Source organism: Glycine soja, chromosome 7 (assembly GCF_004193775.1).
Source record: "Glycine soja cultivar W05 chromosome 7, ASM419377v2, whole genome shotgun sequence".
NCBI lineage: Eukaryota > Viridiplantae > Streptophyta > Magnoliopsida > Fabales > Fabaceae > Glycine > Glycine soja.
Window position 1 is genome coordinate 9,644,667 of NC_041008.1, and position 16,162 is coordinate 9,660,828.

General features: G+C 31.6%; 1 protein-coding gene across 1 annotated transcript; it reads right to left on the reverse strand.

The window, feature by feature from the left end:
• Positions 1 to 1,638: 1,638 nt before the first annotated feature.
• Positions 1,639 to 4,076, reverse strand: LOC114418664 (receptor for activated C kinase 1B-like). The gene is made up of 2 exons (XM_028384126.1): positions 3,054 to 4,076; positions 1,639 to 1,974 (listed from the first exon to the last, which is right to left on the reverse strand). The coding sequence occupies exons 1-2, from the start codon at positions 3,969 to 3,971 to the stop codon at positions 1,876 to 1,878; spliced, it is 1,017 nt and encodes a 338-aa protein (XP_028239927.1). The 5' UTR covers positions 3,972 to 4,076; the 3' UTR covers positions 1,639 to 1,875.
• Positions 4,077 to 16,162: the final 12,086 nt, after the last annotated feature.

Genomic DNA, 16,162 nt, shown 5'->3' on the forward strand with positions numbered 1-16,162 from the left:
GAAAGTTATTCAAAATACTTTTTCCTTTTTCTTTGGAATAAAGGGGATAGGTCCCAAACGAGACAAGAAAATTAAAAGTCACGAGGGAAACACGTGGACGACACATCAGCCGAAGTCGGAAGTTGGTCAAAGGCCGGAACATTATCATAAACAACACGACCATCCACCAGAAGGTCGTTCTTAGCTAAATGATCCGTTAATTGTTTCGCTTCCCAGAACATTATCAAAATACTTTTCCATTATAACTAGATTTTATATCTTTTATATTATTATTTTGAAAATTGATAATAAATGAATGGAGTTTTTTAAGTGATTATTTTTAGGTTTAATTATTCTTTGGATCTTCATATTTTACTGAACTTTGTTTATTGTTAGGGTGTATTGTAAGCATAAATGAATTAATTGTGATATATTTTTGAAAAGTTTCAACCTCTTGTAAGTTTATTCAACATAAGTATTCTTTCACAAACTTTCACAAAATATTTTTTTAGAGACCTTTGTTTGACTCTACAAAAAGTTAAAATTTTACTTCATAATTGACTAACTTGTGTTTCTAACACTTTCCAAAAGTACCAATGCAGTGTTTATACCTCTAGTGCATGCTTGGAAACAATTAACCAACGCGAATCCTATATTATCTCTCCACGTCTCACCCACAAATGCATGAAAGCAGGTCTTGGTAGCTTCGAAGTTACGTGCGTCAAAGGATCACCGACCAGAACCAAACACACTATAATTAGGTTTTTGCGGTAGATTTTTCATGACGATAATTAGATGAGAGGACCCAAATGAAAAAAAAAAAAGAGTTCAAGAATTTAATTAAAAATTTGATAGAAGTATGAACTCGTGGATCAATTTAACCTTATTTTAAAAAGTATTTTACTATGAAATACGGTAATAAATGAGCTTGTTTATTGTTAGAGTATAATTTATTGGTGGATTAAATTATAATTTTAGTTCTCATTTTTAAAAATTGAAAATTAAAATTGCAAGAAAAAAGAAAGAAGAGTTCCAAGAATCAAGAAATAAAGAATATTTGTTGAATAGAGATTTTTCTAAGTTGACATGATCCCATAAAAAGTCCAATCACTTCAAATATCTTTTGTAATAAATGAAAGATTAGATGATTAAAGTAAGACGGAAAAGAACTATGAAATCTTTCTCAAACATAATCATGCATGTGTCCAAACTAAAAATAATTTTATTTCTATAACTGCAAGATAAATTCAACAAACTTAAAAGCAATAATTTAAATAGTATAATGAATCCAAGAGTTTATACTCAAAATGTAACTATGAGTCGGAGTTTATTTGAATGGATTAGGTAACTTTTGGACTAAATAACTAATTAAGTCTCATTTTTTAATTTTCCTTTAACTTTTAATTATATTTTATTTTAGGTCAATTTTTATGTTTTTAGGCTTTCTAAGTTATTATAGTGATTAGTGAGATTTTATTTGTAGTGGAAATTAAATCTTAGTGGAATGTGTAGAAGGCAATCTAGTTTATAAATAATAGAAACTTTGTAACTTTTATATTTTTTTCCTGATCCTTGGGCAAAAAGTAACGTGTAACGATTAAATTTATGACTTCTCAACTTTTCACTTGTTTCTTATATGTAATCTCAATATCCTTCCCCTAAAATAAAACTAAATCAATTTCTATACGTGAACTCTTCATCAAAAGTTTACACAATTTATGTAGTCTATTTCTCGAATCAAACTACGAAATAGTAATTGTCTAATTGAATCAAGCATACCTTAAATTTATGAGAATCCATTCAACCAATAAGGAAAAAGAAAAAGAAACCAAATGCAAATCTAAATTTACCCCTAAAAATCAAAACATGTCAGCAACTGAAAAATCACCGAGAAGCTCAGCTAATGACTTCCCATATTCTGATTAGACCGTCGGTGTAACCACAGAACAACGTGTTCCCATCAGCATCCCAATTCATACTCGTGCAATAAATATCCTGTGAAACCACGTCAAAGAAAAATATACATTAACATACAAATTGAAAGACAATTCCATGCAATAAGCTAAGTTTGAAATATCATCCTATGTCACACAACATGAAAATCATCACATCCCTATCAATCTCCCAAACAGCAATTTCACTATATTTACTCCAATTGAATATCATTAACATAGATAAAAGAATAAGGGATTTAGAAAGAATAGACCCATTATGTCCCAAAAAGATTAATTTGTCTAATTACTCCCATAATCATCGTTAACTCAAAAAACACAACAGTAGCAGTAACGGAAAAGGCACACACAAAATGAGCTGTCAATTTAGTGGTTTAAAGTGGTAATGCATGCTACTTTTATCCTCGAAAGTTTTCATTTATCCTTTGACATCTTTCGGCTTATAGTTAAAAAATACTAAGGTTTAGAACAAAAAATCATTTTTAAATACAACTCGACCGTGATTTTACCAAATATGTGTAAAAGAAACTTCAACTTTCAGTCTTCACTCTTCAATCTATGATTTGCGAAGTATAAACAACAGTCCTAACTCCTAAAATGCCCTTTTTTTACAGCCCTAAAATGCACTTAATTGTTCGCAAAAACGTTACCAGGTTTACACTAATTGCAACTAACAAGAATGAAAACAATTAATACAAATTATCACTTAAACCTCAAAAGACCAACAATATGCCTGGTTTAGATAAAAGGGGAGACAAAAAATAAATTATTTTCTAAAATTAATTTGAGTCACACTAGATATCCAATCATTATGTACTAGCAACGAAAATACATGAGAAATTACTAAGTAATTTATAACTATAATTAAAGTGTTTATATTTCAACATTCCTAAATATCAAACACCCCATCAATAAAGTTAATTTCTCTTTGACTATTTCTTCCTATCACATTCAATTATCTATCATATCAATATTTTTTTTTACCTTAAGGTGTTAATTGATTTTGTACACGTTTAAGGACTGTTTTTCCTACAATTATCACTATAATTTTCACAAATATGTATCTGTAATTGAGTGTTATTAATTTTCTTTTTATATAGACAAAAAAAGTTGAACACCAACCTTGTTGTTGGCAGTGATTTCAGTCCCACCATTGATATAATTGTAGTGGTCGTTGTTACCATTGACATTCAAATCCTTTATAATGCTATTACTCTCCAAATCCCAAACCCTAACACTCTCATCCGTGGCAATACACATCCAATACCTGTTTGGAGAAAACCACAACCCATGCACAACCGAACCAACCTCAAACTCATAAATCTTCACCCCACCCGCCATATCCCACAGCAGCACCACCCCATCCTTTCCCCCACTCGCAACCAACGACGCGTCCGGTGACACCGCCACCACGTTCACGTAACCCTCGTGCCCGGAGAGAGTAAACCTCTTCCCCAACGCGCCCTTGTCCACGTCCACGTCCCAAACCCTAACGCTCCCGTCCCACGACGCCGACACCAACCTCGGTGGCGCCGCGTCCGGAATGAACCGCACGCATGAAACCCAATCCGTGTGACCGTCACCGCTGCCGTTGTCCACCGTCGACATGCACGTGCCGCACGTGTTCCACGCCTTGATGGTGTGGTCACGTGAGCCGGAAATTATAACACTGTCGTTCAAGAGCGCGACGGAGAGGACGTCCTTGGCGTGACCGATGAAGCGGAGCTTGGTGGCGCCGGTGGAGAGGTCCCAGAGGCGGAGCTCGCCGTCCCAGGAGGCGGAGACGGCGAAATCGGCGTCGGAGGATAAAGCGACGTCGCTGACAAAGTGAGAGTGACCGGTTAGCCTGCGGTGGAGAACACCGTAAGAGTTTGAGTATTCCTTAGTGAGGCGCCACACGATTAAGGAATTGTCACGGGAGGAACTGACGATGATTTTGTCGGAGTTGTTGTTGTTGTTCTCTGGGGTGGCTATTGCGGTGACAGTGTCGGTGTGGCCACGCAGTGTTCCTCGGAAGACGAAAACCTCTGCCTCTGTCATGTTGGTATCGTAGGTTACTTACTTCTTTCTACCTTCTTCTGTATATGCTATGAGTTTTGGCAATAGTGTACGTATGCTGGGACGCGACGGAAATAGAAAATAGAGTTTTTTTTAAAAAACAAACTATATCTATCTATTGTAATCTGTTTATTTTTAAAATTTAAATTAAATTTTAAACGAATGAACATGGAGAGAACTTCAAATTTAAATAATTAATATTGAATGATCCGAAGATTTAGTAAAATAACATTAAACATGTTTTTTTTAACAATCAATTAGGTTACCAATCGACCTCGGAAAAAAAGGTTAATAAATCAGTTAAATTAAGTGACAAATTAATTTTCTTTACAATTCTTTTTTCCAATAACAAAATCTAAAATATGTTTAATAACAGGAGTCATAAAATAGTTTATTATAATCATTAAAGTAATTTTAAATTAAATTTGTTAATTTAATCATATCAACTAATTTATTAAAATATTTAACTATAATCAGTTAATTAATTTTGTGTGTTAATATTTAACTAATCACGCAAACATACTCTAGCTCAAAAAGTAAAAATAGATTTATATGAAATAAAAAAGTTGGTGCACAAAATTATTATACAGCAGAACCAAACAAAAAATGCACTAATATTGTATTAAAAATCTTTTATTCAAAATCATTTTGAAAATATTATTTAAAAATATTTAAAGAAATTTATTTTTTTTATCAATGAAATAATAAATTAAAGTGAAATTTTAAATCAATCTAATAATCAATTAAATCAAGTAAAATGATTTAATAGATTTATTAAACTTAATTGATTAAATGTCAAAATATACTACAAATAATTATATTGTTAAGATATTATAAACCGTAAGATCATTACGTGTTAATAATTTGAATTTGGTGTAAAGGAGTTATATTGGTGTTATTTGATTCTTCCCCAGTTAAGTGATTAACATATACTGGATATTATTTTATTAATTATTTAATCAATCAATTTGTTGTGAAATTTAAATTCTAATTTATGGATTAGTTTATCTCTATATTTAATTTATATTTTTTTTTCATTTCCACAAGTATCTTTTTTCAAAAGCAATATTGTCCATGCCTGATTGTGAATTAAATATGAACACTTTTTCTAATGGAAATTCAAATTTTGATTGGCCACGTTGTAATGACTAGTGCCTTCTGCGAGTTAAACCTAATCCTCATTGGTCCAATTATGTCTTTATCTTTTACCTCTATATCTAAATTGAATTTCAAAAGTTTTTTTAAAGAAAAATATCATCCATAACTGAAAACTAGTATAAAATTTACATCATAGCTGTGAAAATCATATTGGTTTGACTAATCAGACCGGTTTGATTGGAAATTGATGGTCTAACCAGTTAAGCTGCTATTGGATCAAAAATAGAGTGGACCTAGATCAATCCAGTTTAACCCGATTTGATTTGAAAAAAAACGGTGATCCGAATTCATGATTTGACCAAGTTGATTTTTTTTTTACAATTCGTAATATATTTTTAAACTATTAATAACTAATTATTGAATATCATATAATATCCTCCCATAATATTATTTTAATCTTAATAATAATAAGTAATAAAATAACTAATATTATTATATTAATCTTGATTTAATATTTATATATTTTATATATTTTCACTAAATTTGTTCATGAATCATGACCATTAGACAGCTTTAGTACCATTAGACAGCTTTAGTACATAGCAGTTAAAAGTAATAACACCCAACAAAATAAATTATAACAATAAATAATTATGTAATATTACATTTCGGATTATGAATTGATCACCTTTTTATATCATATAATATGTCTTTTTCTCATTAAAAATAACTTTATATTTATTTGAATTGTTCATTATAAAGTTAAAATATAATTTTTATATCTAAAAATATTATTTATTTTTTCATTTTATTATAATATAATTTATAGGCTAAAATGCTAGTGAGTACATACATTGACTTTTTGAATAAAATAGTATTTAAAAAATAAAACTTTTTCAAAAAAGAATAGTATGAGATATTTAGATTGCAGGGTGGTGCGTGTGGTGCGTCATGTTGACTGACTGACGCCTCCCAAAGCTTACAATGTCAAAACAATACTGTACTGTAAATATTTCTCATGCCACTCTTTTATCGTAAATAATTTTTTTATATACTATTCTTGTCAAAATGCCTACATAAATTATACACAATCGAGTATTCCATTATAAGAAAAAAAATAATAATTTCTTGACATTAATTATAAATTTTTTAAAATTAATTTTTTCTTAAAAGTATTATTCATTTAATTTAATTTCTAATTTTGATAACTCTTGTTAATTCAACTAAAGTTATATAATTAACTACCTTTTTCAATTAGTATAAATTAATTTTTTTTGAGACCGAAGATACACATATAACTCAATATGGTAAAATTTTACTATTGGCAACTTCTACATGACTTGATCTCGTTGCCGTGGTGCTTGGTTATCCATGTCACCAGTTACCAAAAATTCACCTACAATAAAATTAAACAAAAGAAATAGGTAATAAATTAAAAAACTAAACTTTAAATACCAAAATTAAAAAACCATATTCTACATGTACTGAAACATTATTTCAGACAATTTTACATGTACTTGAGTCTCCACCGAATTCTATCCGTAAACGTTATCGGTTTGATCTTTGTCATTACTACAAAATCTCATTACAGATTGAGGTCTTACATATGTCGCACATTTATAATTTAATAATTTAATCCATACATGTATGCAAAATAGTAATCCGGTCCTTATTTCTATGGCTAGATTAATAGTGGAGAAACAAAAAAAAAACTTAGTTATACGAAAAACAAAAACATTTTAAGCAAAATGATAATATATTTAAATAACATGTAAGAACAAATTTCATCTCATAAAAATTATGATAATTTATGGGAAAATACAAAAAAAAAAAAAAAGTTTGCTTTTACCATGAAAAAATTATAACTTAGACAATTTCTCACCAACAACCAAATTGCAAACAAAGGGTACGTTTAACTACCTAATTAAATGCTGATGACTAGAACTGAGATTGATATGACATCTGACGTACCTCGAAAAGTGGAAACAATAAATTAAAAAATTTAGCCAGTCCATTAACTGGATTAGAATTCAATCACCTTGGTTCAGCTTAAAATCTAGCAAATATCTAAACTAAATTTGTATGTCAAGACTTATGTATCGTAGTAGAGGGTTTATTTACATGAAAAATATTCAAACATTTCGTCTCATTATTTTACATGGTCCAAGTTACAAACCAGTAGAGTAGTACCTTACGACAATCGTCCTTTATATCTACCACTTTTAATACGGTGGATTTAAACCCCATCCTTGTTTTGGCGACTATTGGCGGAATGCTTTATCATCTAATCTCTCGTCGACTAGTGCAAAACATAATAATACTCTTTTAAATCAATCTACCTTGAAGAAACATCTAGCATTTTCATAAGTTCATCCAATTGAACCCATACACCCTATCATTAAAAAAAAAAATAACTATACAACATACGCAACTCAGGCACGAATCATATCCTCTTATTTGATTAAGTTTAGGCAATCGTATCCGCGTATGTTTTGTCCAACCAAACAAAACTGGGAAGAACGATTTCGCAATTACCAACTAATTGAAGATTTATTTATCAAAATCCAAAAAATTCAGTTAAATTATGTAAAGTAAAACATTCACATTGTTTTTCCAACAAAAATTATCCTAAGGGGACATCATCATAATATAACCAAAGTATTTGCGGTTTTGTCATCTTTAGTTACACAAAACCGCACGAATCACAGTCTTGAACCTTCTATAAGCACTTTGTACGATCTATAAGCCCAAGACTTGTCACATGTCTCATCAACCAATCAATAAATATGTAGACAAATCAACGACACAGCCAAGAGCAAGAGCAAGAGTCATGAGCATACATCCGTACAACAATGTTAGGGATGAGAAATTCCTAGGAAATTCGCACTGAGTTCAACAATAAAACTAACATACTTGACAATACATGCAATCTAGTGTCCTAAACTCCGCTAGACCATATATTTTCAAGCATGCATGTCCAGATCCAACAGAACGTGCAGCAAATTAATTAAAATTAGACAAATACAACAATAAAAAAATTGATTATAGCAACAAATAAGCTTTCCAAAATGATCAAATAGGTTCCATATATATCAGGCTCACTTCAGTGATAGACAAATTCAGTATGGATCTAATCATGTACATACCTTGAACAAGGATACTCCAGAGCAAGAACGAGATTATGGCAAAAGAGAAAAATGAAAAACTAAAAAAAAAACAATCATCAAATCTAAATTATGTGACAAAAGGGGAGAAGGGTGTAGAGCTCCCTTCAATCCAAAGAAGGATAATACTATAAAGGCAAATGAAGCTCCCCAGATATGGAAGCCACAAGACTACCACAAAAGCACTTAATGATGGGTAGAACTGTGGGATCCATAGCTAAGCAGCTCAATCCACCCAGTAAGATCCTCAATTGGACTTCAAGGAGCTCCACTCCATAACCCCCTTTGTTTTGTGATTCCCTTTGACCTAATAATAATAAGTTCAAAACCTAACCTAACCAAGAACTTTCCAACTTCATTCCACTCACCACCTAAACCCTTGCTAGAACCACCCCCACTAAGTAAAACACCAAAAACACAAGACCATGAACCTAATCGCAGAGACTCATCTACATAAACACACCCAAATGGGAACTAGAAACCTGTCTGAATCCCTCATCTGGACAAGAGCATGAAACTACAAAGTAAACTAACAACAATACACAACACAAACCAAACTTTTTCGTATTTCTTAGAAAGAAGAGCAAAACAAAACCCTAGATCTGAGATCTAGAATCCTCCACAAGATTGAGGACAAAATGTTCTATGTATATATATAATATATATACACATGACCTCATAGGTTAAAGGGTGCATCAATAACCCTTGACCATGATGAAAACCCTACCTATGCCTATTCCTAGCTACCCTTGTTGGCTTCCATAAATAAGGCAGATGGAAGGGAGCGCATGGGATTTTCACCACCACACTTGATCTTTTTTTATCCTTTTAAGCTGTGGAAAAGTAATAATAATAATAATATTAATATTATGTGGTGTGGTGAGAAATGCGAATGATGATGGTAACGTGGTGGACCAGTTGCTAGCTGTTTTGTTTTTGCTTTTGCTTTTGTTGGATGCTTTATCGCCATATGTCTCGGGAACCGGCTTTGTTAGATTCCCTCTGTGACTGTTAGGTTTGCTCATCACGTGCCCTGCCATTCTGCTAAATCCTCGATTTATGCCCACATTTATTCACTCTACAGTTCTTTTTTCATTGTTATCGTTATAACAGTCTACAGTTTAATGCACTGTTTCACCACGTTCTTGTCTTACAGTAACACCTACAAAATTGTCGAATATAAAAATAAAATAAAAATCCACAGGAAAGCGAATATCAAATTTTATAAAGAAAAAATGAAAAGAATTATCGGAAAAAAGTAAAAAAATAATACATTAGATGGACCAACATGCAAAAAAAAAAGTGAAAGATATTTTATTAATCATAAAATTTATGAATGTTGTTTGAGTATAAGACAGGTAAGAAGACCATTGATGGGATTATGGACTCAACCTCAACTCGAATGAAAGACACAATCAACTCAATTGTGAAAAAGATTTGTAAAGCATGCATGTATAATTTTTTGTGAGGGCTAAACTCCAATTTCGATGGCCCAAATGCCAAACTAAACACAGCCAAAGTTTTTGTATTGGTGTTGAAGGAACAATGTACCACGATCTTATTCACATATTTTACAATATGCTTCCGTTTCAATTCTTGGAAGTCCATGTGCGTCCAAACATGAACTAAGTTTTAGTTCAAATCAGTTATTTTTGAAAATTCATTTTTCGTTAGCAACATTTATTCAACAACAAAATCAAGTAACAATAGGTTTGATTAGTATTATTTGAAGAAAAAAAACTCATTTCATTAACATATTTTTGAAAAAAAATCCTAATATAAATCACATGATAATGAAAAAAAAATCATCAAATCTAAATCTTTAACACATTTTTAATTCAAATTTATGTTTATAAACTTTAATTCATATACTAAATTATTTATTCTTTTACCGGCTATAAATGACCCATTAGTCCACTGTGATCTCATTCTTTCTCTTATTTTATTCAGTCTTTTACATTTTTTTCCCTACCTTTTACATGTTTAGGTGGTGCTCCGTACTAGAGAAATTGAGGGAGTGTAAAGAAAGTGGTGGAAAGTATGACTTTCAGTTGTTCCGAACCTACAAAATCAGCTAGGGAAGTTATGAAAAAATATAGGACCCCACACATTTTGATTTCACTTAAACAATAACATAAGATGCGGTAAAAATCTACAAGAAATTCGTGACTTCAACCGATTTCTAAAACTACCCTTTTATCTTATGGGATTTGTAGAAGGAGAACCAATTTCCCATGCACTAAAAAAATCAAGCTAAAATTGTATTTTTGATCTATTTAGTTGTTTTTTATTTTGATTTTAGTTTATTTTTAAATTTATTTATGAATTTAAACTCTCAATTATGTTAAATCATTTAAATATGATCTTTAAGTTCAAATTTGAATTAACAAAAAAATATTAATTATCACGTTTTGATTGACAAACAGAATAATGTTAGAGCTAATTTTTTTATAACCATAATTTGAATTTTAAAGAGAGATTGAAATCAAAATTAAAAATAACTAAAGAGACTGAAAATATAATTTTGCTAAAAACGAAATTGGATTATGCTGCCAAACAAGGATATATTATTAAATGAAAAAAGAAGTTTACGTGGCCTGAAAAAATTCTATGGGTAAAGTTTAAATTTTATAAATAAGATGCTCTTTTTAATTTTCTTACCGATTAATTTATTTAATTAAAATTTTTATTTATTTATTATTCTATTTCATTTTTATCAAACAACTCAGTTTAATCTCTTTCATTTTTTAAATTTTTTTTTACACTTTTATTCATTTTTTTTCTATCAACCGTAACACAGGCTTACTTATATTTTAACTTTCTCCTTTTTGTATAAACAATATAAAAAAAATCTGAAAAAGTCAGGCACAGCGTCTCCCAAATCTAACGCTAAATCTGAAACTGCAGGGTGAGGGTGATGATACATTTACCTGCTGGTGGGGACAGTGTCAGACAAGTTAATTTTGAATTGCAGAATGCTTTTGCGCACCTCGTTGCTCGCCACAAACGCAAGAGGGCGCAATGGGACCGGCAGGTGATGATATCACAACTCTCAATCTCTCTGCTATGCCGTGACTTCTGTCACGTGCCGTGGCCCACTTTTTTTTTATCGCACATACGGGTCTGTTTGAAAAGAAAATATGTTTGGTTGAAGAAAAATTTTAAGAAAAATCGAGTTCAATACATAAAACTATTTTTTTTTCACTTTTCTTTTAATTTAAATTTTAAAATTTTATTTCTTCTGTTATTTTCCTATCTACCAAACTTCGTTGAATAAAGTCAAACTTCGTTTTTTTTTTTTTCACACCAAATCGTGTATCAAACACTATTTATATCTTCTCAAAATAAAAAAAAAAACTATTTTTATTTCTAACAAAAAAAAAGAGTAAATTACATAAATCTCTCATGAAATTTAAAGATATTACATAGTTCTTCGTTTTTTTAACTTACACAAATGTTTTATGAAATTTAAGAAAATTATCAACATTTTTTCTCTAATTTTAATTACACATATATGGACTATTACAATTGAGCACGTGGACTATTACAATCGATGCATATATTTGATTACACGTATACTTTCATGGTTTATGGGAAGCTGAGGAACAAATGTAATTGATACCAATGCTGAAACATTCAATTACCATTTCCCAGGGCGGAATACAATCTTTGACAGGTGTAATCTGGATGGAAGAAACCCACAACTTTGGCTAGTTCTATTTCTCCAAGTTCTTCCAGGACAATGAGCCAATGGGCTATCCAAGTTGTGCAATAATTTTTCAAATTGTTGTGAGTTCTGAACAAGCATACAGAGGTTTGGGTAAAAACATGTGTGTAAGAGAACTATTGAGTCTACTTCCAAACTTTATCATGTTGTTTTGCCCATTCATCATGTATTCAGCATTTAGCATCTAAAAACTACCAAGTTTCTACCATATGTATATGTCAGGCATTGTCTGGAGTAACAACATAAGTTATGTTTTTAGCATTTGTTGCAAGTTTTGTTTCATCGGAAACAGAAAGTGAACAAATTGTTTTGAGCTACGAGACATCAGAGAACTAAAATCTGCCAACAAAAAGTGAAATTGTGACAATGAGATTAAATTGTCAGATATTTTCAAAGTCCAAAAACAAAGAACAAATCTAGATTTTACGTGCTTTAGGATAACTGATCTGAAAACCTCAAGTAACAAGTAACTCCACCCGTAGTTGCTGAAAACAAGAATGAAGTATGCAACTCTATCCACACACACAAAAAAAAAGGTACACCAGCTAGGGGGGAAAAGAGCAAATTCAAGTCTGAGTAACCCAGCTGATATTAAGAGTTGATATTTGCATCATATTTATAGTTTAACTCTAATGAAGCAATGGGTTATGTATTAACCAAATAAACGTTCACAAGTAAACTAGAAAAGAAAAATCCAAGCCTTCAAAATAATCACCATTCCTTATATCATCTCTTATGTCGTTTCATTCAAAAAGGTAAATTTTAGATGATCATTAGAATACAATCCTAATAAAGTACTCCAAAATAAACCTTAGCCTTTGAAAAAGCTCCAATTAATTTTGTAGCAATGACCTCAAGGAAAATATCAGCATATGTAACACCTAAGACAACTCAGAGGATGGAAACAAAACATTCTTGTATTTTTAACTCTCCACTTTGTGAAAAAAGGCCACAAGAAATAAGCAAAAAATGGTCTAGTTGTACTCTTCATAAACTCAGGTAAAAAAAAGTCAACTATAAGAGACAAAGCATTTCAAAAAAACATGTCAGATTCAGCTTGGTTTTTGTTACCTAAAAAACAATTATCAGTGACTGAAAAAATTCTTAAAATTAAAAAAAAAAAAAAAAAACCTATTTTGAACTTGTAACTTACACTTTTGTTTAAAGATGAAGTGGTTAGATGTTCCAGTAATGATATTATTCAACCAGCAAACTTGAAAAGTTACTTTGCAATAGTATTGGACACGAAGATGTAGATGTTGGATCATGGATGATGATAATAAGGAATTAGGAATTTCAATCGTAACAGATTAAGTCATCAAATAAGATTTGTGAGTTGTGACTTTAAAGTTATAGGGATATAAATGTTATATTCGTTATTATTTTAACATATTAAATATGTGTGAAAATGGAGGGAGTTAGGTAATAAGTACCTATACCAACACTCATTACCATAAAATTATAATACACATATTTAACTCAGATTCATGTAGTACATAATTTTCTTCATTCATAGGAAGTATTTGTTTGCAAATACTCATTAAGTTTGAGTCTAATTACCATCCATGTGAATGTGGAAAATCCGCAAAAGGATCAAAAGAAGTTAAGTTGAAAACTAATTTAAATTCAATTCAATTTACATCATTTACACTCATACTTTTAACGGGCTTACTTTAATTATATTTGTAATTGACGTGATTCTCAACATCTCCCTTCATCAACTTTTTCAGTAAAAAAAAATGGAATAATTTTCCTAATAGTAATAATATGCCAGGAGTCGTGATTCTTAGCTCTTATCACAGGTCAAGCCCATATACCTCAGAACATAAAATAGTGAAACAGACAATTGAAAGAATCGGAGGGTAAATCTATTTTATTTTATTTTTTTAAAAAAAAGAAATATGTTAGAAACCACAAACAGAAATAAGAAAAACTAGTAGTGAACAAACAAAACACTATTGAGAAATTTGTGTGAAGCATAAAAGGAAATACAACGAAATCGTAATCTCTATTGCCCAGAGCAAAAGCTCCTTCAAAGACACAAATACTCTCTGCCCATAACTAACTTCAACCACAAATCCCCTCCCTCCTCCCCTCAGGATCCCTATAATAGAATTCCCTTCACAACCCAAAACACCCAAAACCTATTACTTTCTCTCTGCCACCTCAACACTCATTCATTCCTTTTCTTATTCCTTCTGGAATAAACCCTCAAATTGGGCCTCTGAGTCCACATTTGGGGTGCTAACATTGTCCCCTCCTTGAGGAACAGATTTGTCCTCAAGTCTGAACCGCAAAATCTGACTCCGAAAATTGAACTCCTCTTCTTAGGTTGCTTCTTCAACAGCTTGCCCTTCCAATGTATCAGCAATTGGCTAACCAATTCACCTGCCAAAATAGCCTCTGGTTCACAAAGGGAATGTCCTCCTCTACCCTGTATTCGTGCAGTTTCCGGTAACTACACTTTGTATGCTACAACTCCTATTCGTTCAATTACTTGGTACAAACCATAGTAACAAGGAGCCAGCTTGGGCCAAATGCCCGCTTCAACAGTTTGTTGTCCCTGAGAGCGTAGTTTCAGAAAATTCCAATCTCCTATCTCAAAAACTTTTTCTGTCCTTTTTCGATCAACATAGGACTTCATTCTACACTGATGGCGCTGCAAGTGATACTTCACTGGACGTAACGCTTCATCTTTGTCCAGCAAGTCTCGTTGCACAGCTTCCACCTTTGTTTCTCCAATTAAGAAAAGAATTAGCATTTGAGGTTTTTGTCCATAAAGAAATGGTGTGGTACCAGTAGAGACATGAAATGTGATATTGTACCAATACTCCGCCCAAGGCAACCACAACACCCAGGTTTTGGGTTGATCAGCAATAAAACATTGAAGGAAAGTCTCGAGACACCTGTTGATCATCTTCAACTGCTCCCCCTGCAATTTGAAAATCTCCTTCCAAAATCCGGTGACAAAATAAGATCTTTGTCACTCAAAACGGAAGCAGGAACTCCATGAAGCCGAACGATCTTCTTGGTGAAAATTTAGCTAATCCGTGAGCTATATGTGTATGCTTCAAGGGAATAAAATGACTATATTTGGATAAACCATCCACAACCACTAGAATTACCACAAAACCTCTGGACTTAGGAAGTCCAGTGATGAAATCCATAGAAATTTCCTCCCAAATCTAATAAGGAATGTTAAGGGGTTGGAGCAATCCTCTCGGGCCACAAGTATACTTTTGGTTTGTCAGACATCACATTCTGACACAATTTGTTGAATGGAGTTCTTCATGCCCACCCAATACAGATTTGCCGTGAGCCTTCTATATGTGTGGTAGAAACCCGAGTGCCCACCTTGCAGAGTGGAATGATATTCCTTAAGCAGTTTGGAATCCGTGAAGATTTGGTTGAAATTACGAGCCTACCTTCATGGAGTCGCCATCTGTGACAAGGTGGGTCGGGATGACGATTAAAAAAAAGATAAAAAGATAATTTCTGAAAAAAGGAAAATTAGGATTGTTGTCATTAATGGTTATTTAAGGACAACGTTTGAAAAAACAAAAAAATAAGGAATGATTTACCATTTGAGAAAAATGTCATTTATACACAAATAAGGTGTTAGCACCTCACACACTAATTATAAAAAAATGACCGTCTTTCAAGTGTGATAAGAATAAAATAACTTTTAATCTATCATTTAAATATTCATTTTTAATTTGTCAACCTCTTATTTTTATTTAAATTATCATTTAAATATTCATTTTTTAAATAAATTTTAATATTAATATTAATTACAATCATGCTAATAAAGATTATTTTTAATTATTCATATTTTTTCTCATAGGATATCATTCAGGAAAAATATAAATAATTAAAAATAATTTTTATTTCAAAGACGATGCTTACATAAGCACCGTCTTAGAAAGTTGTCGATTTTTTAAGATGGTGTCTTCTTACCCGCCGTTGAAAATGTTGTTGGTTTCTACGACGGTCAACAACCATCGTTGAATGCCGTTTTTGACCGACGTAGAAGACCATTTTTTTAGTAGTGAATCATTGATCTAATTGAGGTAGTGGATCAGTGGTCTAACCAGTGGACTAGTAATTGGCTCAGTTTGACCCGGTATATATTAAAAAATTCAAAATTATATATGTATCTATTATATATAAGTATATAACTAACA

What these genes read in the sequence shown, in the direction of transcription:
- LOC114418664 (XM_028384126.1), bottom strand. Translation starts at nt 3,971, where the DNA reads ATGACAGAGGCAGAGGTTTTCGTCTTCCGAGGAACACTGCGTGGCCAC. An exon ending in AAATCACTGCCAACAACAAG is followed by an intron (nt 1,975 to 3,053) that starts GTTGGTGTTCAA and finishes GTGGTTTCACAG; the next exon opens with GATATTTATTGCACGAGTAT.